General features: G+C 38.2%; 1 protein-coding gene across 4 annotated transcripts in view; it reads right to left on the reverse strand.

The window, feature by feature from the left end:
• GPBP1L1 (GC-rich promoter binding protein 1 like 1) overlaps positions 1-27113 on the reverse strand; it is a 67450-nt gene that overhangs the window by 6738 nt on the left and 33599 nt on the right. For all 4 annotated transcript variants that reach the window (XM_058552273.1, XM_058552272.1, XM_058552274.1 and 1 more), the window contains 6 exons: positions 23961-24985; positions 23249-23363; positions 19733-19862; positions 19051-19337; positions 7106-7178; positions 5461-5654 (listed from right to left, as the gene is read on the reverse strand). In XM_058552273.1, coding sequence (XP_058408256.1) covers positions 5461-5654; positions 7106-7178; positions 19051-19337; positions 19733-19862; positions 23249-23308 — 744 coding nt within the window. In that variant the 5' untranslated portion in view covers positions 23309-23363; positions 23961-24985. The remainder of the gene's footprint in view (positions 1-5460; positions 5655-7105; positions 7179-19050; positions 19338-19732; positions 19863-23248; positions 23364-23960; positions 24986-27113) is intronic.

The raw sequence follows: 27113 nt of genomic DNA on the forward strand, positions 1-27113 counted from the left end.
AACTTACCCCAATTCCCTCCTTTGCACCTCAAGTTCCTTCAATAGCTTCCTCCTCTCTTTCTACCATTCTACATCTGTTCATTCTCTTTCCTTTGCGAATTTACCAATTATTTCTGCCTTGTATCTTTAATCTCCTTCTAATTAAGTTCTTCTGTTTTATCTATAAACATGCTAAGCCATCTTATTGAAGCTAGAGGAGGAAAACTAAATAGATTTATTTTCCTTTTATACTACCATCCTTTTATTGCCAAACTTTTCAGATAAGTCAGTATCTGCTGTCTTTCAGTGCTCATTATTACTCAGTATTTAATTCCCTGCAATACTCAGCCTCTATCTATCCCCATTTTAATAAAACAGTTCTTTCAGTAAATAACCAAAAATCTTATCCTCATCTTACATTCCAAGGCCAGCTCTTAAATATCTGTTTTTGCAGAATGAGAGACTGCTCATTACCCATCTTTTGTGAACCTGTCCCTCTTTCTCTTCTTGATCCCTGATGCCTCACTCTCTTTACCTCCTGAATTCTTTCCCGTCTTTTCAGTGGATGTAGGCATTCTCCAAGATTCTAGTCTCAGTACTCCTCTTCTGCTGGAATCTGTTCCTAGGTGAACTTCATTAGAAAAACTAGTTATCCGTAACTGTTTAATCGTTAAAATCATGTAAATAGTATGTAAAACTGTATCTCTACCCCTAACCTCTCTCTTGAGCTTTTATAAAGACCTCCACGATTTGGCTTTAGTCTTACTTCCCAACTACTAGCTGTATTTAACCACTTGTCTTTCCTCAAACATGGCATGTTCTGCCTCCAGATTTTTGGGGTGACATAGTTCATTCTGCCTGGAATGCCCACCTACTTGCTCTCTAACAAATTCCTACTGTTTTTTAAAACTACCATTTACTGACTACTTAGGATTTGCCAGTAATATATTCCAAGTACGTTTAAACCTTTAATTTCATTCTTTTACCACAATTATATGACAGATATTATAATTAGCTCCAATTTATTTTTAAGGAAACAAGTTTAGCAAAATTAAATAACTTGCTCAAAAATCACAGCCCTAGAGAGTGGCATGAAGTCTGACTCTAAAATCTGAATTCTCAACTTTCTCTCTCCTTGTTATCCTTCAAGATGGGAGGCATTCTGCGGCAGTGGAAAGAGTCGTTTAAGTCAGACAAACCTGGTTTGAGAGTCCTGACTCCATCACTTTATTAGCTATGTAATTGCATATTTCACAATTTTCTATATCCTACGCTTAGAGGAGTAAATGTTATGAAAAAAATATGTAAGGGGGCCAGCCCAGTGGCGTAGTGGTTAAGTGCGCGTGCTCCGCTGCTGGTGGCCTGGGTTCAGATCCCGGGCGCGCACCGACACACCACTTGTCAAGCCATTCTGTGGCAGCGTCTCATATACAGTGGAGGAAGACAGGCACGGATGTCAGCCCAGGGCCAGTCAGCAAAAAAGAGGAGGATTGGCATGGATGTTAGCTCAGGGCTGGTCTTCCTCACACACAAAAATAAATAAATAAAACATAAAAAAAAAAACGTAAAAGGCCTAGTTAATGTCTTGGAACACAGTAAGATGTCAACAAATGGCAGTTCTCTTTTCTTTGCTATTCAAAACGCAGTTCAAACATGATCTTATCTGTAAAGACTCTGAGGACCCTCTCCAGGCAGAGGAGTACCGTTATTTTTTATATCTGTCTCTCAACTAGACAGCGAACTCTTTTAGATTATTTTGTGCCTCTAGTGACATACACCTTTCAGTACATAGATACTCAAAGTTTAATAATCGTTGAATACCTAGAGGAAATGGATGCACAGATAAATCCACATCTGCTTACTAGTCATCTCACCTCTTCCTTCCTCTAACGTCTCACATTTAAGGTACCCAGAAGCACTCTCACCAATTTTTCCTGAAAACTCATCTTTCTCTTTTCTCTAACTCTATGGAAATGGTTCCATAGCTATCCCAGTTTTCCCAGGGAGGAATGCTCAGTGTCCTCTGTTTTCCTCCCCTGTCTAATCTGCTCCCCACTATGTGCCATCACCACATCCCTTCTCTGCCCACTTCATCATCCCTGTTCAAGCTTCATTACCTTTTACAAGGACAATAACAGCAGCCTTTACATTAGTTTTCCTATTTTCATTTTATCCTCAACTCAGTCCCACACAACAGGGCTAAGTGATCTTAAGCTCTGTGTCACGACTTTTATCCTTGTCACTTCTTCACCCCCAAAAGATTCTGGAGATCCTTGAGAACATGATATTATCTTACTCATTTCTATACTTTCTATAGTCTAACAGAATGCTTGCAGACAATTCAATGAAGTAACACTTATGAAAACTCTTTATAAACTCTTAAGGAATGCCACAAACATAAGGTGTGCTTGCATGTTGACTCTAATAGCTACCATTTATCAGCACTTACTATATGCCAGTTTTAAGTACTTCATAAAATTTTCTCACTCCTCATAAAACCTTAAGAGATAGGTACTATTACACCTCCATTTTATAAACTATGAAATGGACCCTTAGAACTTAAGAAACTTGCCCAAGGTTATATCACAAAGAAAGTGCCAAGTAGAATCTGTCTACTCCAAAGCCCTGCAGTTAATTTCCAGGCTACACTGTTCCTTTAGTAGTTGCTCTCTTGACGTCAATTCCTTCTTTCTCTTCTACATCAGGGGAAAAAGTATCCTAAAAGCCTTTTTCAAAGATAATTCCACTTGTCAATCAGTTTTATTCCCATTCATTTCTTCTTGGGCTATGATCCTTTAACGACCTCTTTCAATTATATTTCAAGTTGCCCCCCGGGGCTTCTTCCTACAGATTTTCCTCATCCTTTCTGTGATAGCATACCATTTTTTCTATGTCTGAATTACAATTTTTCAGTCCTATTGAGTATGTTGTTATTTTCCTAATATTTATGAAACATTAAATATCTCTCCCCCAAGTCTTTTGTGTGTGTGTGTGTGTGTGTGTGTGAGAGAGGAATATCAGCCCTGAGCTAACATCCATGCCGATCTTCCTCCACTTTATATGGGACGCTGCCACAGCATGGCCTGACAAGCGGTGCGTCGGTGCGCGCCCGGGAGCCGAACCGGGCCGCCAGCAGTGGAGCGTGCGCAGTTAACCGCTACGCCATGGGGCCGGCCCCCTCCCCCAAGTCTTATTTTCCCACTCTTGACTCTTCTTCTATCCTCTTTCCTCAGAGATCTAATCTACCCTGAAACCTTCATTATCACTAGGATAATGACCCTCAGTCCTGACATTTCTCCAGTGCTACCAGGAATAATTAAAATAGTTCATTCACTATCCCTCAAATATGCCTAGTGTTTTCTAGATTCAGAACTTATTTAACCATCTCTTCTTTCATCATTTGCAATACTCTCCAGACTCTTCTGCCTATTCAAACCTGGACCATCCTCCAAAGATGAGTTCAAATCAGTTTCTCAGCAAAATTTTCCTTGATGGTCATAGTCTGAGCTGATCTTGCTCCCCTGAACTGTGTTTAATTAATTTAGCTGTTTCACATCTGTTTAGGATTTGTTATTATTTTATTTCATACGCAATCATAGGACCTTTTATATTGTCATATCGTCATCCCAATTAGACTATAAGCTCATGGAGGTGCGCGACTGGTGTTGTACTTCTTCGTATTGCTCATAAGCACCAAACACAGTGCTTGCACACAGAGGAAAGTGAATTAATGCTCACTGGTTTTTCTCCCAATAACACAGTAAATTCTAAATTTTTGTTTCCTTACAGTGGCTGGAATTCATTCAAGCAATTATTATGTGCTTTAGTCAGGGTTCCAGGAACACAAATATGAAAAGGAACTGAAACCTGCCCTTAAGGAGATTACAACTGGGGCCAGCCCGGTGGCGCAGCAGTTAAGTGCGCACACTCTGCTTCGGTGGCCCGAGGGTTCGCTGGTTCGGATCCTGGGTGTGCACCAAGGCACCGCTTTGTCAACACATGCTGTGGCAGTGTTCCATATAAAGTGGAGGAAGATGGGCACGGATGTTAGCCCAGGGCCAATCTTCCTCAGCAAAAAAGAGGAGGATCGGCATTAGATGTTAGCTCAGGGCTGATCTTCCTCATAAAAAATAAAAAAATAAAAAAGGAGATTACAACCAAGTGAAAAAATAAATAGATGTAATAAAGTGCTTTAGATATTGCAATAAAACAGAGTGCTCTTCAATTATAGAGATATAAGAATTAATTAGATCTTTAGATGTATGTGATAGGAAAGGATTCAAAGAGAGAATGACATGAACTTGAAGGATGAATAATTTCCCAGGTAAGAAAAAGAAAGGGCAGTGAAATGTAAAAGATGGATTGGGCTTAGGCTATAAAGAATTATACATAACACTGCCAAGGAGTTTGGACATTGCATTATAAAATCAGCAAGCTACAACTCGTGGTCCAAATCTGGCCTGAGGCTATTTTTGTATGGCCCATGAGCTAATAAAGTTTTTTACATTTTTAAAGGGTGGTTAAAAAAAAAAAAAACAAAACAGAACAGAACACGTAACAAAGACCATAGGTCATATGTGACCAGCAAATCCTAAAATATTTATCATTTGGCCCTTTACAGAAAGTTTACCATCCCCTGCTACAGATGGTTTGGAACCACGGAAGGGATTTAGGAAGTGACGTGATATATGCAAATTGTTTTAAGATAATCATTCTGGCTGTTCTGTGGAAAATGAGTATAGAGAGATGAGGAAAGAGAAGGCTACATTACACTAAATCAAGGGCATAGAACATCACAGGGGGGGATCCGGCCCCGTGGCTTAGTGGTTAAGTGCGCGCTCTCCGCTACTGGCGGCCCAGGTTCGGATCCCGGGCGCGCACCGACGCACGGCTTCTCCGGCCACACTGAGGCCGCGTCCCACATATGGCAACTACAAGGATGTGCAATATGACATACAACTATCTACTGGGGCTTTTGGGGGGGAAAAAAAAGAGGAGGATTGGAAATAGATGTTAGCTCAGAGGCGGTCTTCCTCAGCAAAAAGAGGAGGATTAGCATGATGTTAGCTCAGGGCTGATCTTCCTCACAAAAAAAAAAAAAAAAAGAACATCATAGAGGGAATAACTGACAGAGACTTTATAACTGCTTGGTAGAGGGGAATGAGTAAGGATGATGAGGAGGAGGAATGCAGTAGCCAAGATATTCACTAAGTGATCAGATGGATGTTGATGCTATTAATGGAAACAGCAAATCAGAAGCAGGTTTATGAGATGAGGCTAATGAGTGTGAGAAGCCTACTAAAAATCCAGTTGGCAACAGTATGAAGTTTGGAGACAGAGTATAATACTATACACATAATAGGCACTGAATGAGTATCTGGTGAACGATTCAACAACAAAAAATAAATTTACTAAAATTTTTCTATGACTTATTCCCAAACATATGCTATACAAAGTTCTTACACCGATTCCAAATCATACCTTGGAAGGAGGTGGTGCAGGCTTAGGAACCAGGTTCTTATAGACACTTGGAACCATGGTTGACGATTTGTTCCCATTTGCATGGTGAGATCCTGGTGAGGTGAATGCAGCAGAGAAGGCAGCAGCAGGATCTTCTTTGGAAACTTTTTTGATGACTAGCATTTTGGAGGGTTGCTTGGCACTAGGTGGGTTTTCTGTGAAATACAATAGTGGAGAGACAAAAGAATGTCAAACCTATTGGTTAACATGAAGCATAGTTTATAGAAAGGCTTCACTTTCAACAAAGAGCTAACAGTTGAGTTTGAGGGACAAACATTTCCTGGGGTGTACTTAACAGATACTCTCAAATGTGACACTACTCAGGAACTGTAGGAAAAAAGGCAGCATGTGAAGCACTTGATTCTAAATTCATAAATCAAACAGAAATCTCAAAGATGTTAGTAGTCCTTCAGGGATATAATACGCCTAGTGCATGGTGTGATCACTCAGGCACAGACCAAAGAAGAATATATCCAAGGGTGGGCAGCTCTTGTCAGCATGGGAATGGAGAGAGATGAGGAAATTGGAGCAAGGAGTCTGCCATGAAACCTTCTGATAAGGCAAACTAGAGCAAAGCTATATACCATTAATCAAGGGGAAATAGTACAGCAATGACCAATAATCCTATTAACTCAAGATCTAAACTATATTGGGATATGCTAAAGCCTTCCCAATAAGACATCTGGCTAGTGAATATGTCTAATGTAGGGCCTAGGGCATTTGTAAATGCCAAAGATCTCAATGCCACAGATCAGGTTTGGTTTGAAATACACTGATTTGTCTGCTAATTTTTTATAAGGCTAGTTATTCCCAATATATACATATAAATGTGTGTATTTATATGTTCTCCCCTTGCCCTATACAACAAGCATCAATCATAATTATGCCAAAAAACTCCCCCAAAACAAAAAAACTCAACAATTGGAACTTGGTAGAACAAAATGGTCTATAGGATGTGGTAATATATGGCCTTTCAAAGAACACTTGAGAAGATTATTTAGTAACATGGAACAATGTTTAGAATATATTGTTATGTATGCCCACCAAAATTTAGGAGACAACTATAATGCATAAAACTCCATTTGTTACAAGCGAATTAGTAATGTTAATTAAAAATTACTTCTTATGAGCTTTATATTATTCTCCCTTTGCTTAAAATCTGCTTCCAAATTCAAGGCTCTACAAGCTGTCAATTGTCTTTATTCTGACTCCACTACCATTAGTCATGCATCACCTAACAACAGGGACATATTCTGAGAAATTCATTGTTAGGCAATTTCGTTGTTGTGCAAACATCATTGAGTGTATTTACAACAACCTAGATGGTATAACCTACCACACACCTAGGCTATATGGAACTTATCTTATGGGACCACTGTCGTATATGAGGTCCGTCATTGACCAAAATGTCATCATGCAGTGCATGACTGTACATTTCGATGGTATTTTGGGGTGGAGAGTAAGAGCTAACAGGTGTTAGTTACCATGTGCAAATGGATGAATTGAGAAACAAGAGATAAAGAAACAAAGAGATAAAGAATTTTTGCTTCTCTCCCTGCTAAGAAAAATTTAAAATTGTGCCTTTAAAATGGCAAAATCTACCTACCCCACACTCCAGAAGGGGTCCCAATAGGTCTGCATGGCTGATTCTGTTTGCCAGCTTCTGGATTCAAAGAAGGCTAGGAAAAAAGGGATATTAATGGTTCATACAGAAAGCTAACCATTTTGGCACTTTTGGTAAAGTAGCCATTATCATGGCACCTATCAAATAATTATGTATCAGCAGCACTTATTTAACGCTGTACTCACAATTAACAAACAGATGTTGAAATACAAAATCAATAGGTCTTATATCAATCATAGGTTCTCTTGGGTTTCATTTCCCTTAATATAAGAGGATTTTAATTTTTTTCTTTTTTAATAAACAGACTAAATGTGCAAGTTCTCACCTTCCTATAGGATATGTATGCCAAATAAGGAGGCACAGAAAGCTGAATGAACAAGAATGTGGATCACTTTTCTCACATTTAAGGACAATCTGGTCAGCGAAACCTGTCATATTCACAGCATTTCTAAGACTGCTTTAGGGCAGAGGCAGACCATGTGCCAGAGACTAAGCTAGGAATACAAAGGAAATGAAGACAATTAAGAAGAGTGTCCCTACAAGGGTAAGAGTCTCACTACAAAGATAACCTTATGACAAATAAGTACAATAAAAGGTTACAGCGACTATGATAAAAATTCACATTAGGAAAGAGGGGTACCAAAGAAGGAATAGTCAATTACACTCGAAAGAGTAGTGCTATCAGAAAAGGTTTCACGAGAGGTGATGACTAACAAGAGTCCTTAAAGATGAATTCTAAAGCTGGCAAATGGTTGCTTCCAGCAACAGAATGCTCAATAAACATCAAGACAGGAAAGCATGGAAAAGAACATTCAGAGATCTGCAGACAGTTCAGCATTAGTGCTAGGGAAGGAGGGGACCCTTCTGTGGGGAAATAGATGTCTGGCAAAGTAGGCAAGAGCCAGATTGTAACGTATTTCTTAGAGAGACTGAATTTTATCCTGTAGGTAATGGGGATCCATCTCGCACGCTCAGAGTTAACATGATCCAATCATTAGTTTACCACAGTCTGGTAGTAGCTTGAAGATGTATTTGAGGAGTTGAAACATCAACTAGGAGACCAATTCCATAGTCCAGGAGAGTAATGAAGGCAACAAGAATAGAGGAAGAGATGAGGGGAAGGATGGAGAAGTATTAAGGTAGACTGGACTTAACACTAATTGCTTAGGAGGTATAAGGATGACATTGGTGTCCAAGCCCAAACTTTACAATCTGGTAAAAGAGCAGGAAAATGGCTTTTCAGCACAAGTGCCCATGGAACATTAAACAAACAACAGAAAGATGCCCAAACTCCACTACAGAGCTTCCGAATCAAAATCTCCAGGGGTGGGGCCCCAGCAGGTATCTATTTTCAACCTGTCAAAATGAGAACCACTAGCATAGCACAAGCAGATACAAACTGAACTACCAATTCACTATATAAATGGACAAATCAGTGACAGAGTAGGAAGGACAGATAAACACCCTCCTCTGGATGGAACAATATAGGTAGGAGTCCCCACGAATAAAAGCTATGCTTTCTTGTTTTGTTGTAGTAGGCCCGTGTTCTTAGTCACATTCTATCTAGGGTATTCAGAGATACTGATCCTATTTATGTGATATCGATCTCTTTCCACTGATTTTTAAAAATAGTAAAATATAACACACACAGAAAACAAATGGGCAAAAGTTCTTGTAATCACCACTCAGTTTAAGCAATAGAACATTACTGGCCAAACCAGAAACATTTTATAAGCCTTATTCCAAAAATAAAAAATAATCCCTCCCTCCCCTTTAAAAATAATCCTGACTTATGGTGATCACCTCTTTGCTTTTCTTTTTACCACCCAAGTGTGTATCCCTCAAAACAATAGTTTTGTCTCCAAAAACATCTCTTAACTCTCTTAATCTATAGGTTACTTTAAAAAAAATCTTATACCTCTATATTTTCTATAAATTGGTAGTTGGTTCTAGAGGCTACAGAATACCTCCTTATTTTGGCAAGGCAACTTCTTGCTGGTTTCGTCTTCTTCCATTAGGAGACATATAATGTCTGGTTGTGCTTCTTTTTGTGATGTTGGTAGACACTGATGCTCACAGCCTAAAACTATGAACTCACTACATGTTGCAAAACAATGATCTAATTTTATTATTCCTTCTTTATTAGCTAGTATATTTCCGTAAAAAGGAACTTCCTTTCATCTATTTGGTGACAGTGTGGTACGAGTCATATGGAAAAGACAGAATACATGCTTGTTTCTAAAGTGAGGTATCATTGTGAACTCACAGATTTAATCATATTTGATGTGATTCAAACTCTTGTAGTTATCCTTAACTGCATGAAATATCCCACGTTTGGCCAGTGGGAACCTCTTCAATTAGGCTTCTGAATCCTCTTGATACAACCCTAGTAGTCTTTAATCACTTCTTTGCTATGTAGTATGATAAAATATTCCAAACTTATCTTGTAAATATCCTGTCCAGAAATGGTATTTCAAGACCACAATCTGGGCACTAGGGATGCTCAGTGCTATGGGGTTGGTTACTGTTTTCAGGTCTTTTCAGTAGACAGAGCTTGAATATATATACACATTTTTTCTTTTCTTTTTTTTTTTTTGAGGAAGATTGGCCCTGAGCTAATATCTGTTGCCAATCTTCCTCTTTTTTTTTTTTTTTTCTCCCCACAGCCCCAGTACATAGTTGTATTTCCTAGTTGTAGGTCCTTCTGGTTCTTCTATATGGGATGCCACCTCAGCATGGCTTGATGAGTGGTGAGTAGGTCCGCGTCCAGGATCCAAACCAGTGAACTTCAGGCCACCGAAGTGGAGCATGCAAACTGCTACGCCACAGGGCTGGCCCCTATATACACATTTTCAAAGATAAAATACCTCATGACTTCTTATTGATATTTCTAATCCAAATTAAGTATCTGGGTTTTTACTGAACATCTCATATCTGTATTTCCTTTCCTCTATGCTGAGAATTCTGATTTTCAAGGACACAAGGTATAGGTTATCATATTCAATTGCTTTATCCCATATTACATACAACAGTCTCAGAATAACAATATCAATATTACACCACCAATATGATTAATACAACGTTAATTTCTTGGCACATGCTCTCCCCATTAAAAAATAGTTATGCTGTATCTGGACTGTTAGAACCCACAGCTATTACATGCTATACTCTCTTTTAATTCTTATTTATTCTTAGTTCTACAATTATATTTACCACCATTCCTTTTGTTATCTTTCTAGTTAGTTTGGTTATCTAAAACCTGTTGTGTAGTACTTTCCTCAGAAAAAGTCTTGGGAACAATATTCCAAGTTCTTACACATTGATACTTCTCTGTGACCTTTACAACTGAAGATAAGTTTGACAGAGTATAAAAACCTTCGGCTCACATTTTCTTTCCTTGAGCATGTACTGTCACTCCATTGACTTCTGTTATAAAGCTTTGATATCAAAGTCTATCTGATTTTCCTTCTCTTATAAGTCACTTGGTCTTTACATCTGGATGCCTAAAGGATATTTTTCTTTTTTGCTTGAGTCTAGTATTTTATAAGACTATGGAGGTGCTGACTTCTTGACTGTCCTTTCAATTTGTAGCTTCAAATTCTATTGTATTTCAGGAAATTATTCCTGAATTATAGTTTTTAGCATTTAAGCTATTCCTTTGTTTTTTTAATGTGTGTGGGGGGAGGGGGAATCCCATTATACATATATCGGATCTTTTTTGCCAAACTTCTGTATTACTTTTTCTCAATTGTTTTGTTTATCTATTTAAAAAGTCCCGTCTTCTGATTCTTGAAAAAAAATAGTATTTATTCTCTTGTGTTCCTTGTTTAGTCTTCCTTTTTCTGAAATCTTCTATTACTTCTTTCCAGAGTTCTAGCACCTTGACATTTTCTGGTTTATGTTACTTATACTATTTTCTTAGTATCATTTAGTTAAATTTTAAAATAGCAGGCTATGGTTCTTAGCTGTTTTGTGGACATGTCTCACAGGTATGCTTTGCATTGCCTGTAGGGATGCTATCCTGACCCTTATTCTCTTGATCCTACATGTGATTAATTTTTGTGAACATGGGTCAAGAAAGCTTTTCTAACGTCATGCTTCAGAGCTCTCTCTTCTGTTTTCATTGTTAAAAAATATGGTGGCTTACCTTCTTTGATGACCTGGCTGACCCCACGGCCCCGTGTGAACCTTCTCTTTCCTTTGTCTCTATTGTCTCCACCTCTGTAGCTCAATATGGATTCTATTTCCAATACTTTTGTCCTCAATGAGGGATTTTTGTTCTGGAAGGGAATACTGGCTCCCTAGTATGAACAATGACAGACCTTGTGCTGGTTACCAATTTATTGCCTCAGTTCCCAGTCATCCCTTCTGCTTGCTCTGTGTAAACATATCTGGGCACGTTAAAAATTTTTCCTTTGTAAGCTGGCATATTAACTCTTATCGGTAGAGAGCAATGGTGAGAATTCTCCTTCTTGTTCAAGTGTGCTAACTCAGCAGTCACCTGTAGCACCCAAGTCCTGCTAAGGCAGGTTCTAAAGTGGAAATGAGTTCTGACTTGAGGAGTTTTGTAGCAGAGTGACATCTCCCATGAACAGCTTTACCAGGTACTCTAGAGGGGAGATTTCTAACTTGTTCCTGGGAGAAGCACCTTAGCAACTGCTCTGCCATTTAGTGAGCCACAGCTAAGCCCTTTCCAAAAAGGTCTGGATCTCAGTCCTGGGATGGTGACGGGGGGATGAGGGATTCTTCCTTGGGCACTCTATATTAGCCCTAGGGTTAGGGGCTGCTCCTTATTATCTGCTATTTCTATATCCTTTAGAGTTCTTTTTACTTCTTACCAGCCAATCACTCATTACCCCAATCCTGCGATAGTCAATAATTCTTTATATTAACTTTCCTTGTCAAACTATTGTGTGGTTTCTTTCTCCTGACTGGTCCAATCAGATCCTTCATATTTTATCCCAGAACCTCTGTATTTACTAGTTTTTTGAATATAGAAAGCCACTCTTAATTTCTAGTTGCTGCTCTGAAATGTGCCCTCTAAGCTTTCTAGAACAAATGTTAGCTCTTTTGGGAATCTTGGGGCTGTCAAATGCCCTACTGCTTCCTTTAATTTCTCCTGCACAAATGCTACTACTACCCAGGTCTTATAGCTTTTGGTGGTTTGTCCCTATGTTGTGACACTTTACTTTGTTTTGTTGTAGATGATGTTCATGGGTTTTCTGGTTCTTCAATCCCATTTGCTTTGTGTTCTTTCTTCATCTATTATTTTGAAATAATTTCATTTACAAAAAAGTTGCAAAAATAATACAAAGAATTCCTGTACATCCTGCATCTACAGTCTCATGTCAGCATTTTACCACATTTGCTCTACCATTCTCTGTAAATACATTTTTTTTCCTGAACCATCTGCAAGTTGAAGGACTTGATGTCATTTACCCTTAAATACTTTATTATATATTTCCCTAAAAGAATATTCTTACATAATCATAGTACAATTATAAAAATCAGGAAATTAACATTACATATACTATTATCTAATTTACAATCCTTACTCAAACTGCAACACTGATGTCTTTTATAGCAAAACCAAGTTTAAAAAATGTTTTTTCCTCAACCAATATCCAATCTAGGTTCATATGTTGCCTCTAGTTGTCCTATCTCTTTAGTTTTCTTTAATCTGGAACTTTTTTTTTCACGATCATAACATTTTTAAAGAGTACAAACTAGTTCTTTTGTAGAATCTTTTGTGGAAACCTCGATGTGTTTGTGTGATGCTTCTGCACGGTCAGATTCAGGCTATGCATTTCTGGAAGGAATTCACAAAGGTGATATACTGCATCCTCCGTGCATCACCTCAGGAGGCTTATGATATCTATTTGTCCCATGCCTGGTGATGTTAATACAATTTTATTATACAAAATAAAATTTACATAAAATGAAATGCACAAATACTAAGTATACTATTCCATGAATTTTGAAAAATGCTAACACCTCCCCCACTTTTATAAAGATAAAAAATACTTCCTACAACCAGAAAGTTCCCTCATGCCCTTTCCCAGTCAATCCCCACTTCCCACAGGCAACCACTGTTCTGATTTTCTTTCTCATCTTAGATTATTTGCCTGTTCTAGAATGTCACATAAATGGAATTATACAGTATGTACCCTTTTGTGTAAGGCTTCACTGAGATTCATCATGTTGTTGTATTAGTCATTCCTTTTTATTCCTGAATAAGTAGTCCATTACACGGTTACACCACAACTTTTCTATTCTTGTACTGATAGCCATTTAAATTGCTTCCAGTTTCGGGCTATTATGAATAAAATTACAATAAACACACATATAACTGTCATTTCTCTTCAGTAAATACCTACAAGTGGAAGTGCTGGGTCATAGGTTAGTTTTATAAGAAACTGCTAGACCTTTTCCCAAAATGGCTGTACTACTTCACACTCCTACTAACAATATATGAGAGTTCCAAATGCTCCAAAATGTCCCCAAATTTAGTGTTTTCATACTTTTAAATATTAGCCATTCTGGTGGGTATGTAGCAGTATCTCAAAGTGGTCTTAATTTGAATTTCCACATTTCCTTTATGACTAATGACACTGATCATTTTTTTCATATGCCTATTGGCCATTCATATATCTTCCTTTGTGAAGTTTCTACTCAAGTCTTATTCATGATTTTTTTAAAAACTGAGTTGTAGGAGTTATTCATATTATGGATACAGGTCCCTTTTCAGATACATGTTTTGAAAATATTTTCTCTGAGTCTGTGAGATAAGTAGAAGCTTTAAATTTTGATGAAATCAATTTATCAATGTTTTCCTTTACCATTATTGCTTCTTATGTCCAAAGAAATATTTTTCTATCTCCTAAGCCAGAAAGATATTTCTTCTAAAAGCTTTACAGTTTTAAGCTTCTAGGTCTATTTAGGAGCCTAGGATGGATTTAGGTCTATAATCCATCTCAAATTCATTTTTTTGTATGCTTACGAAGTAGAGGTAGAGGATATATACATATATAATGTGATATTATCTTGATTACTGTAGCTTTATACTAAGTCTTCACGTTAGGTTGTTCTTTTTCAAGATTGCTTTGGATATTCTAGGTCTTTTGCCTTTCAATATAAATTTTTAGAATAACTTCGTCAATTTCTATAAGAAAGCACACTGGTTGGGGTTGTGCCGAACCTACAGAATTGATGTCCTCTGTTGAGTCTTTCAATTCAAAGCTTTCCAGGCAAAATGGTGTCTCTTTTCTTTTCTTTAGATCTTTAATTTCTCATGGCAATATATATTTTTTTGTGTGTGAGAGGAAGATTAGCCCTGAGCTGACATCTGACACCAATCCTCCTCTTTTTGCTGAGGAAGACTGGCCCTGGGCTAACATCCATACCCATCTTCTTCTACTTTATATGGAATGCCGCCACAGCATGGCTTGACAAGCGGTGCCTTGGTCCGCACCCAGGATCCAAACCTGTGAACCCCAGGCCACTGAAGCGGCGCGTGCAAACTTAACCGCTATGCCACTAGGCCAGCCCCTCTCATGGCAATATTCTGAGGTTCAGTATAGATGTCTTTCACATCTTTTGTTAAATTTATTCCTAAGCAGTTTTTTTTTTGACTTTACAAAAGGCATTTTATGAAACTTCATTTCCCAATTGCTTGTTGCTGGTATACAAAAATAAGATTTATTTTTTTATATTGACCTTATATCCTGAAAGCTTCTAATTCTTTACACAGTCCTTAGGATTTTCCATGTAAACAATCACATCACCTGCGAGTAGTTTTATTTCTTCCTTTTAATTTGTATGCATTTTATTTCTTTTTCTTGCCTTACTGCACTTGCAAGACCTCCAGTACAATGCTAAATATAAGTGGTGAGAGTAAATGTCTTAACATTGTTCCTAATATTAAAGGGAGCCCTGCTTTTACTGGAGAATTTGGGGAGATTCAAAAGTTATCGCTACACTGTTGCCATCCTCTCAGGATCCCTTCTCTGTATAAATTTCTTACTCCTCAGGTTCCAACACATTCAAGTCTCTCAATCTTAGAAAACTCTACACTCACAACTGGCTTCTCTTTCTTCAAAGAATAGTACACAATTCATCACTGACTCATTCTCTAATGCTTCCAACCATGCTCATCACTTTTGAAAGTGACATTTGAAAGGTCACCCCAAACTGCCAAATCCAAACCTCTCTCCCACATTTAATAACAGTTACCATTTAAAAACCTACGTGTGTGGGGCCGGCGTGGTGGCGCAGCGGTTAAGTGCACGCACTCTGCTTCAGTGGCCCAGGGTTCACCAGTTAGGATCCTGGGCATGCACTGATGCACCGCTTGTCAAGCCACACTGTGGCGGCGTCCCATATAAGATAGAGGAAGATGGGCACGGATGTTAGCCCAGGGCCACTCTTCCTCAGCAAAACAGAGGAGGACTGGCATCAGATGTTAGCTCAGGGCTGATCTTCCTCACAAAAAAAATAAATAAATAAAATAAAAAATAAACTATTTCATTAAAAAAATAAAAAATAAAAACCTATGTGTGAAGGTCTGTGTTTCACATACATCATTCAACATATGTGATCTTTGCTCCCTACTGCAACGTTGCAAGGTACACATTACTATCTACCTAACAAATCTGGGAAAATCAGCGCTATTTAACTTGTCCAAGGAAACAATATAGGGCTGTTAACTACATTAAACTAATACTATTTTAAAACAAAAAATAACTTTCTAATTATACAATGTACAATATAGAAAAAAATAAGAAACATAGAAAACCCACTGTAAACAATTAGGTCCCCAAATACCTTTAATTTCTTATTTTTGACTATTCTTTCTTGGTATACCCCTTTCTTCTTCAACGAATTACTTCTCGGCTCCCCTACTGCTATTCCACAAGTTCTGCTCTAGGCCTCCTCTCTATATATAGTACTCTCCTTGGGTCATTCTATCCATCCACAAACCTCAACTATTATTTCTACTTCCATGTGCATATCTCTAGATCTCACCCATCTCTTTGGTACTAAGAATTTGTTATCTTCTCCCTACAATTCTGCTCCTGTGCTTCCTTTTCAAATTAATTATTACTCATCAACTCGTCTTGGACAGAAATCTTACTTTTGACTCTTCTTCCTCCAGTTACAATACCTCAGTTCCAATCCTTTAGATTTACTGTCCAAAACAAGACCTTTTCCAAACTAAATGTCTGTCAATAAGAAAATGGATAAATAAATCTAGTATATTTACCATATAGCAGTGAAAAAGATATAGAGCTGGGTTGCTCAACGATGGTACTACTGACATTTTGGGCTAGTTAATTCTTCATTATGGGGCTGTTCTGTGCGTTGTAGGATGCTTAGCAACATCCCTGATCTCTACATACTAGATGCCAATAGTACCATTCCCAGTTATGACAACTCAAATTTCTCTAGAGATTGGCAAATGTGCCCTGGGGGAAAACTTCTTTCTGGTTGAGAACCACTGATCTAGAGCCATATGTATCAATACAGATAAATCTCAAACAATTTTAAGTAAATAAAAAAAATTACAATATGATCCTATTCACATAAACACCAAAATCAGGCAAACTGATAATACAGATTATTTACGGATACATACATATAGTAAAAGTTTCTCAAAAACACGCATGAGGATGATTAAAAAACACTGAAATCAAGATGGTGATTACCTCTAGGGGAAAGTGAGGAGAATAGGATTAGGGAAGCTTTAACTACATCTGTAATATCTTCCCTCTTCTCTAAGAGAATGGTCTAGGGCATATTTGGCAAAATGTCAATACTTAAAAAGCTAGGTGGTGTGCATACTTGACCATTTTTCTCCATACTTTTACATATACTTAGAATATTTCATAAAAACATAAATGCAAAATAAATTTGCCCTTACTGACCTTGTTTAGGTTTGATTTGATAGCACACTTCCTTGTAAATCACTTAGGCGAAAATAACACTACCTTAATATTTATCTTTCTGCTGTCAATTCATTGCCCACTGGGAATGCCACAGAACTGATAATGGAGTAGTACCTAGTTTAAAAGGCACTCTAAATAACTTCCACTTTATCCCACACTACTTATTGTTTGTTACAATCTCTTTTTTACCAAAGCACATAAGAAACAAAAACTATTAGAGAGACTCAAACTTGTTTTCTATGTGTCCATTGGCTGTGGTCAAAATATAAGATGTATTTTAGATCAATATTCATGTCAGATATAAATTGCAATTACAGTGAGTTTATTTAATTAATTATGTGGAATAAAAGTACAAAAAGAAACTAATTTTATAATAGGAATACAATTAAACTTTTTTTTAATTGCTGGTTTAATGAGGATTTCACCGAGTTCCCAAAGTGTGATAAGCAACAGAGATTTTGTTTCTTAATCACTCCCGCTGGTCTTTCTTCAATGTGCGTATAAGTTTACTGAATAAAGTTATAATTTAGTGTCACAGTAATTTCTGGACTATTGGATATCTAGAATGTTCCGGACAAATATTCAATATGTCAGGGCAGTAGAGAGCTTCCCAAGACTCAAGTTTTGAAGGATAGGTGCCTGGGGGGTAAGAATCCACATTAATAAATAACATTTAAATCAAGGACCCCCAGGACATTTGCTAGACTTAGGAGAAAGGGGGCTGATGCCCATATTTAACACTTCTTTAGTTGGCTTTATTAACATATTAAATGGCTATCAGAGAAGTGATTGCTGATCTAATGTGCTACTTAAAAATAACTAGAGCTGTACTACCCAACATGGTAGCCACTAGCCACATGTGGTTGTTGAGCACTCAGAATGTGTCTAGTCTGTACTGAGATGTGCTACAAATATAGAACACAAAGGATTTTGAAGACCTAGGACAAAAAATAATGCAAATTATCTCAATAATTTAAGATACCAATTACATGTTAGAATTACAAGAATTTGGATATATTTGGCAAAATAAAATATATTATTAAACAGGTTTTTTTTTAAAGTTGCACTAAAAATTCTACTTTTGGTTTAGAGGCCAAAAGGCACGTAATTCAACACACAACAGCATCAAGTTTTACTGAATATATTTTTGTTATTAATGCCATTAAGTCGATTCCGACTCCTAGTGACCCTGTGTACAGCAGAGTGGAACCCTGCCTGGTCTTTTTGCCCCATCCTCTCATCTTCTGCTGCTATATCAGACAATGCTCTGCTGCTATTCATAGGGTTTTCATGGCCAGTTTTTTTGGAAGTGGGTGGCCAGGCCTTCTTCCTAGTCTGTTCCAGCCTGCAAGTTCCACTGTCACCTGTCCACCACATGACCCTGCTGGTATGTGAAGTATCAGTGGCATAACTTCCAGCACCACAGCAACACGCAGCTGCCACAGTATGACAACCGACAGGCAGGTGATGTGGTTCCCTGACCGGGAAATGAACCCAGGCCACAGCAATAATAGCACTGAATCTTAACCACTACACCACCAGGCCTGGCTACTGAATATACAGACAACAGCTAAAAGACTTCTAATTGCATGTTTATAACTTATGACAACTGTTTTATATAAGTGAGCAAAAGCAAGAGAAAAAACCTCTTATGATAGTTGGGGAAAGACATTTAACATGCAAGACTACATTTTTACATAATTATATTTGAATACTGAACCTTATAAAACTTAAGGGAAATTAAGGATTTTTTTAAGTTCCAAAAGCATAAAGATGAAAAACATGAAAATTTGCTAAAAGTTACACGGGAATTTTGGTCATCATCTTCATACTAATCAACTCCTGCCATCTAAAAACAATAAAAATCTAAACTTAGAGACTCCCTTTTTAGTAATTTCCGAAATGTTCTCATTGCTAACAGGGTCTTATATTTAAGATATTATTTGTTAAGTTTTAACTACACATCTAAACCTTCATACTTACGAAGTCTTCCTCTTCAAACTGCAACTTTTCCACCTTGTCTTCCTTCTTTTCTTCCCTAATCTCTGTAGGTGGCTTTTCCTGAAAGGCACAGCCTTTCCGGGAGTGGAAGCTGCCATTCCAGTGACGATGGTTCCCTGTGCCACTGCCACTACGCTGGCTCATGCCATCATGACCTCGGGAAGAGCCATGCCAACCAGACAGGTTCCCTGTAATTCCAGCACATGCTCCCTTAGAGACACCCGAGTCCACAGAATCATGGCGGAACAGGGAGGGCTGATGCCAGGAATCTAGAATAGTAAAGAAAAGTAGCACATTAGATTGTTTGCTCCCTGGAAACTCAGAAACAATTGAGCCAGATGCACCCTGATCTGGTTTATGGTACTGCCAAAAGCCCTTCAGGGGACCTTTATAATAAAAGATTAAGTCCACAAAAAACAATCACAAAATACATCTTTTTCTTTTAGATAATTTCTATATGAGTTCTTCAACTGAATAAATGACTGATGAGAACATAGGAATGTTAGGTTTAGAAAGCCAATGTATTTGAGTAATGACTACTGGAGGACCTAACTAAGAACTATTTTTACAAAGGATCGTTATTTCGAGATTATAGACATGCAACCCCAGCCTGGGCTTGCCCTGAGTAGCTTATATAGAGTCACGGAAGTTGGGCATGGCTCACCTCCTGTAGTTCGTAGAGGTCCATTGTTGAAAAAGCCATCAGAGGAATTATGACGACGACGGCTTACTCCAAATCTACCATCTCCTCGGGGTAGGTGCTCTCCGTGTTTTTCAAAGGTGGCTGTAGGTGACTAAGATGATAAAGTAGAGAGAGGCAAACAGATAAGTAGCTATCAGTCTCTTTCAGTATCTTAGGTTTTGCATCAGGCTTTTAGAAAACAAGTAATAATGGTGGCAGAAACCCCTATTATAAGCATATGGGTCATAAGGGTACCACAAGCCTCCCAGTTGCATAAGTCCTAGGTTACATATTCAATCATTAATTCATTTCCTTTATCTCAGAAGGAGAGAAAAGGCAGCTGCTTCAATTGTTTGCATGAGAGAAGGGAAAAAATCCTGTCAATATCCATAAAGAATAAGGCCCAAAACTTTACACTTAAAAATACTAAGTTAGGACCGGCCCCGTGGCTTAGCGGTTAAGTGCGGGTGCTCCGCTGCTGGCGGCCCAGGTTCGGATCCCGGGCGCGCACCGACGCACCGCTTCTCCGGCCATGCGGAGGCCGCGTCACACATACAGCAACTAGAAGGATGTACAGCTATGACATACAACTATCTACTGGGGCTTTGGGGGGAAAATAAATAAATAAATAAAATTAGAATTCATAAAAAAAATACTAAGCTAATCTTGCAATAGAAAAGGAAATACAAGATGCTTGCTTAAAAAAATTCTAAACAGCTTTTTTTTTTTTTAAAGATTTTATTTATTTATTTATTTTCCCCCAAAGCCCCAGTAGATAGTTGTATGTCACAGCTGCACATCCTTCCAGTTGCTGCATGTGGGACACGGCCTCAGCATGACCGGAGAAGCGGTGCGTCAGTGCGTGCCCGGGATCCGAACCCGGGCCACCAGCAGCAGAGCGCGCGCACTTAACCGCTAAGCCACGGGGCCGGCCCTAAACAGCTTTATTATTTCTGTAAATTATTCTAGAATTGGAGAGAAAGGAATGGTTTAAATACCACCTTGGTAGGCCATTAACAACTACAGAGTTTTTTTTTGTTTGTTTATTTTATTTTTCCCCCAAAGCCCCAGTAGATAGTTGTATGTCATAGCTGCACATCCTTCCAGTTGCTGTATGTGGGACGCGGCCTCTGCATGGCCGGAGAAGCAGTGCGTCAGTGCGCACCCGGGATCCGAACCTGGGTGGCCAGTAGCGGAGCACACGCGCTTAACCGCTAAGCCACAGGGTTAACCGCTAAGCCACAGGGAAACTATAGAGAGTTTTTATAGTTTTGTAAAACACTTATTTCCAAACATTACTTAATACTCATAACAATACTATAATTTGGTATCATGCCCATTTTACTCATTAACACACAAGGAAAGAGGTCAGGGAGAATAAGTCTTGAAGTTAACGACTAAAAGGAAGCAGTTTGAGAAACACTATTATAGATGAACTCTAATGTCCCTTCCTATTCCAAATCAATTTTATTCTACACCATTCTTTTTTATTTATTTATTTTTTTCGTGAGGAGCACTAGCCCTGAGCTAACATCTGATGCCAATCCTCCCCCACCTTTTTTTTCCCTTGAGGAAGACTGGCCCTGAGCTAACATCCGTGCCCATCTTCCTCTACTTTATATGGGACACCACCACAGCATGGCTTAGCAAGCAGTGCATCGGTGCGTGCCCGGGATCCGAACCTGGGAACCCCGGGCCACTGCAGCAGAGTGCGCGCACTTAACCGCTTGCGCCACCGGGCTGGTCCCTCTACAACATTCTTTAGTCTCAAATGACAGAGGCCAACGTCTAAAAAGCCATGAAAAGTACGAGTATGTTTGACAAGAGCTTATACCAAAACTATAGGTTGGGGCACAGACATCTTTACATCTATTTTCTTTTTTTTTTTTTTAATTTTATTTATTTATTTATTTTTCCCCCAAAGCCCCAGTAGACAGTTGTATGTCATAGCTGCACATCCTTCTAGTTGCTGTATGTGGGACGCGGCCTCGGCATGGCCGGAGAAGCGGTGCGTCGGTGTGCGCCCGGGATGCGAACCCGGGCGGCCAACAGCGGAGCACACGCACTTAACTGCTAAGCCATGGGGCCGGCCCCTATTTTCTTATTATTAATATCTTCACCAACTCTTGGTATTGTCAGTCGTTTTTATTTTAGCCATTCTAGTGGGTTACAAAGATTTTCTCCTATTCTTTCTTCTACAAGTTTTATGGTTTTTAGCTCTTTAATTTAGGTTATGATCCACTTTGGGTTAATTTTTATGTATGATATGAAGTAAAGGTTGAGGTTCTTTCCCTTCCCCCAACATAGATATCCAGTTCTAGAACTACTTATTAAAAAGACTATCACTTCTGCATTGAATTACCTTGGCACTTTAGTCAAAATCAACTGATTTTACGTACAGAACTATTTTTGAATTCTCTATTATATTCCATTGCTTTAGATGTCTATCCTTACGCCAATACTACACAACTTTGCTTACTACAGTTTTATTGGAAATATTGAAAGCATATTTCCTATTTTTTTTAACTTAGTTCATTGTGCTAAATCAATGATTCTTTGCAGATATAACATGAGCATATTTTTAAATGTTTTCCTGGATCTCATATCTAATCCTTCAAGCCCACCACCCCCAAGCCTTGGGTCAGATTATATAAATTATGAGATTTTGGGAATTTCAAAAGGGCAGTTCAAAATGAAGCTTAGAACAAAAGCTTATAGGTACAGATAGATGAGGACCATCTTCCCCCAAATTCACATTCAAAAACAGGGAAGGTAGGCTATTTCTTTTTGAAACTACCTATCAGCTTTGGCCCTCCTCTAATAGTTGGCAAAGTTGACTAGTTTCCCAAAGGTTTCCTTCATCAATAATTTAGGCTGTTCTGTGTACTGTGACTAGGGCTACTTTACTCTACATGAAGTAGACGCTCCATCTGTCTTTATCCCTAACACAACACACATTTTCCCCTGAAATCATTCAATAGATTATTGCCTCTAAAATAGCAATTTAAGAATTTAAATTTCTAGGATTTAATCTGAGATCCACGTAGTAGTCAATCAATCACTGTCTCACCTTTTCCTTCCTCCTCATCTACTACTATTGACAAATGCACATACATTCCAAAGGTCCATGTCCCCAAAAACCAATTCCCTTTTACGCCTGCCCCTCTGTCCTCAAGCACAGGTTTAGCAAGTATGTTTTAGTTCCAAAGTGTGCAGCAGCTAATACAGGAAGTCTTAAGTGTGCCACGTAATGAGAAAGCTTAGCATGGGTAAGGAAAAAAATGGGACACCTGGCAGTAATAGGGCACACACTGACTTAGATGCCTAAAAATGTATATCCTATTAAAATAAAGGTAATGTCTATGAAAACATATTTGAAATCCTCAGGCAAGGTTGAATATACAAAGCACACCTCGAATGTAAAACAGAGGCCATAGACCAGTTGGGAATGAAAAGAACTGGTATTTGGATTATTACTACAGGAATAGAGGACAGTACCTTAGCTGACTGTGGTGTTGAGAAATTTAGCCAAGCAGGAACAAAGTCATGCTGCGCCATTTAGGTCCAGTGTCTCTTTTCAGCAAGGTGAGGCATCCAACCTCATGGCCAGGATCTGAAAACGAGAAAACTCAAATCACTTATGCTTACAAGAACCTGATACCAATGTGTAAACACGTCTGTGATTACTTTAAGATACGCTCTTTACAAAAAAACTTGCCCTCTGAGCCTCTCTAGATTACTTATCAGGCTCTATTCCTCAGAGAAGTTCTAAACAAAAACAACAGTCTGTGAATATGACTATGAAAAACACATAAACAGAAAAATGTGACATAGTTCTGGAAGGTTATATGAAAGAAGCTAATGAATTCTTGAATTATATCAGAACCTTAAGAATGAACATCTACTTAAAGTTACAGATACTTATGAAGAGAGACTAATCTGCTTCAAGTACTCAAGTAACTTCTGGCAAAAGCAATACAAAAGATATTCCTAGAGAAGGATGATACAACCTCTCAAGAGTTTTTCTATTTAGTTCACATTAATTTCCTCAAACATCAACTAGCATCATTTTTCCTGAGAGATCTACTGTTGTCTCCAAACCACTCCACTGATATTCTTCAAAATTAAATACATCAGAAAGCAGTAGATATTTTCCATGATATATACGTACACAGCCTTCTTCCAAAGTTAGACATAGAAGCATATTTACCCCAGAGTGCAACCTCTGTGGTCCTGTTTCTTGAACTCGTTGAGTCGGCCAGCTGGATTTCCCACGAGGTTCTCTTGTTAAAAGGGTGCTTAATTAGGCTGGCCAGCAGCACACGTTGTGATGAAGCACAAAGAAGCCAGGCTCTGTGTGGACCGCTCTCTCAGTCCCCTTAATTGCTCATCTTAAACTATCTAGTTCCTGACACGTTTCCAAAAGGGGGAAGGGGAAAGGGGAAGGGGGAAGGGGAACATAAAAAGTATTTGTTACATTTAAAAAATGGGGGGAAGGGGAAAGAGCTATGTCTATGTTCACCTCATTCAACTTCCTTGAGTGATGGCACTATGATGCTGCTTAAATAGATAATACATGGACATTTGCACAATGAGTGCAAACACTGTTCATAACAAGGTCACAGCTAGAAAGACACGTGAACTCATGTGTGGGCAAATAATGACATCAAAGTGACAGATACAAAATATAACATTAAAGAGCTATAAAGGATCTTCTGAGCAGTCAACTCCAGTGGTAAAACACCCAGGACAAATCCTTTAATTTACAAATCTCATTATTCTTATGCAGCTGCTAAAAAGTGTGTGCAGATATGTATTTATATTTTTCTTATCCTTCAAAATCTAAGGACATAAGAAATCTTGCTAGAAAAAAAAAATCAGACAGAAACTTGATATACTTTTCCCTCCAAAGAATAGCAGCTTTCAAGGCAAATTTCTTGGTATAAAGCTCCCAAATGTATCTTCTATTTCTTTGGTCTTCACTATTTATAAATTCAGAGCAAAATTAAAACAAGTAGAAAGACAGGGGCTAAGGGGTAGTCAAAGAGAAAGTTCCAAAGTGAGGTTTTCCTCTCCTAGTTTTCTGTATTTCACTTATTCTGCCTGTTCCTGAAGACTGAATTGAGCCACTGGAAGGTGATATGAAGAATCTTCTACTGCTTCAGTAGAGAAGTCACGTATTATTTTGAATCCATTTCCATCATTATTCAACCATTTAAAAGGCCACAGGAATCACTATAAATAAAAAACCAAAATAACACATAGTATCACAAGAGGCAAATCATTATTATATATAATTGCTAAAATGAGACACAGTCAAATGATCAATCAAATAAAGGTCCTAAGAAGTCAAAACTCTTAAGACCAATTTAGACATTAATTTCATGTGTCACCATCTATAGCAACATAACTGGCTATAATTCTTTTAAGGGTTTTTTTAAAGGATTTTAGAAAAGTCACCTGAATAGAGAGTTTTCTTTTTCTCTTTTTGTTCCTGAGGAAGATTCGCCCTGAGCTAACATCTGTGCCAGTCTTCCTCTACTTCATATGTGGGTCGCCGCCACAGGATGGCTGCCGCTGAGTGGTGTAGGTCAGTGCCCAGGGAACTGAACCTGGGCCACCAAAGCAGAGCGCGCTGAACTTAACCACTAGGCCACGGGGCCAGCCCCAAGAGAATTTGCTTTTTTATTTAACCATTTCTCCAATTAGCTATCAAAGGTAATTCAGAAATGCAAATTAATGAGTGTTAGATTTAGATTTTCTCTCATACATGGAATAGCTTGCCATAAGCAGTCAAAGAGCCATATAACTTTCTGGTTTATTACCAGTCATCAACTACCTAATTATTTAATATTAACCACAGCTAGATCCCTTAAAAACAAAACATCTGTCATAGCATTCTTTACGTATTTACATATTTTTAGAAATCTATCAATTAAGAGACTTAAGCTCTTATGCTGACTTAAGATATGCAGTAACAGATAACACAAATATTTCTTTGGCAAATTCCCAACATTCTTCCAGGGGCTAGAAAGTTTTCTGATATAAGAGAATGCTTACATCTGTGGGCAATTCTACTCTATGCTAGTAAATTCTAGTTTGGAGGATATTTCTCATATAATCAATTGGCAGCCTTGCTCTACTGCTTTAAGTTCATGGGAATAACAAATACCAAATTCAGGATAGTAAATACCTCTATGGGGAAATGAAGGCAAAGGAATCAAAAAGAGGTCTCAGGGGACTTCAACTGTATCTGTAATGCATTATTTCTTAAATTGAACGATGGGTAAAAAACTATTCACGTGTTCTCTACTCTTTTTATATACTTCTAATACTTAAAAGAGTATTAATAGAACAAACATATACAGAGTTAGGTAAAAGATTTGATTCATGTAATTTATAAGTTGAAATACACAACAATCACACAGAGTATATATATAGTCCTTGAGAGCATAAATGGAACAGTTAGAAAAACTGTCAGAAGTTAGAAGTTATACTAGTTAGAAGAAATCTCAATTAGTTCCAAAGCATAAAACATTCTATGTTCTCTGATCACACTGTATTAAAATTAGAAAACAACTTTCACTTGCAGTTCCTACTCTCCCTCCTCTTCCTGAAGAAATCCTGTCCAAAGCCATTACATGAGGTCAAGCAAGGTAAGGATGCATAGGTAGCAGAGAGGGAGTTGCAGAGGCCCAGAGCGGGGTGCTAGGACCCAATAGGATGCGAAGGGTGTCCATGTAGAGTAGGAGATAGAGAAATGTGTGTGTCTGTATGCCAGCAGCCCAGTGCAGGATGTCAGAGCCTGTTATGCAACGTGAGTGAGTATCCCATGGGGAAGGCAGCCCAATGCAGAGTATGGGAGCCTGAGTGGAATAAAGAGGGCATCCTGGCAGAGAGACAAGGCCAAGCAGGTTGAGGGCTTCCATGTAGCAAGGTGCCTTGCATAGGTGTTGCAAGCTTGGTGTGGTGAGGAAGGAATCCACGCAAGGGAGGAGGTGGTAACTGGAGGCTGGTTACATAGTGGGAATTAATCAAAAAGTAAAAAATACTAAGGTTATATATTTACAATATAACAGATAGAGCAGTACTTAATGGAAAATAAGCTTTGCAAACACTTTCCTTATTAAAACAAGACTAAAAACAAACTAACCTAAGCAATTTTACCAAGATGAAGGGAAAAAAGCAATAAAGCACACCTATTTATTAAATAGAAAAAAGCACAAAAAAGATAAGGTCAGAAAAATAGAGATGATTAAAAAAAAAGTAATTCTTTTGAAAAAGATTTTTTTTTTTTTTAATTTTTACTTATTTATTTTTTCCCCCAAAGCCCCAGTAGAGAGTCGTATGTCATAGTTGCACA

The sequence above is a fragment of the Diceros bicornis genome, chromosome 13 (genome assembly GCF_020826845.1).
Source record: "Diceros bicornis minor isolate mBicDic1 chromosome 13, mDicBic1.mat.cur, whole genome shotgun sequence".
Lineage (NCBI taxonomy): Eukaryota > Metazoa > Chordata > Mammalia > Perissodactyla > Rhinocerotidae > Diceros > Diceros bicornis.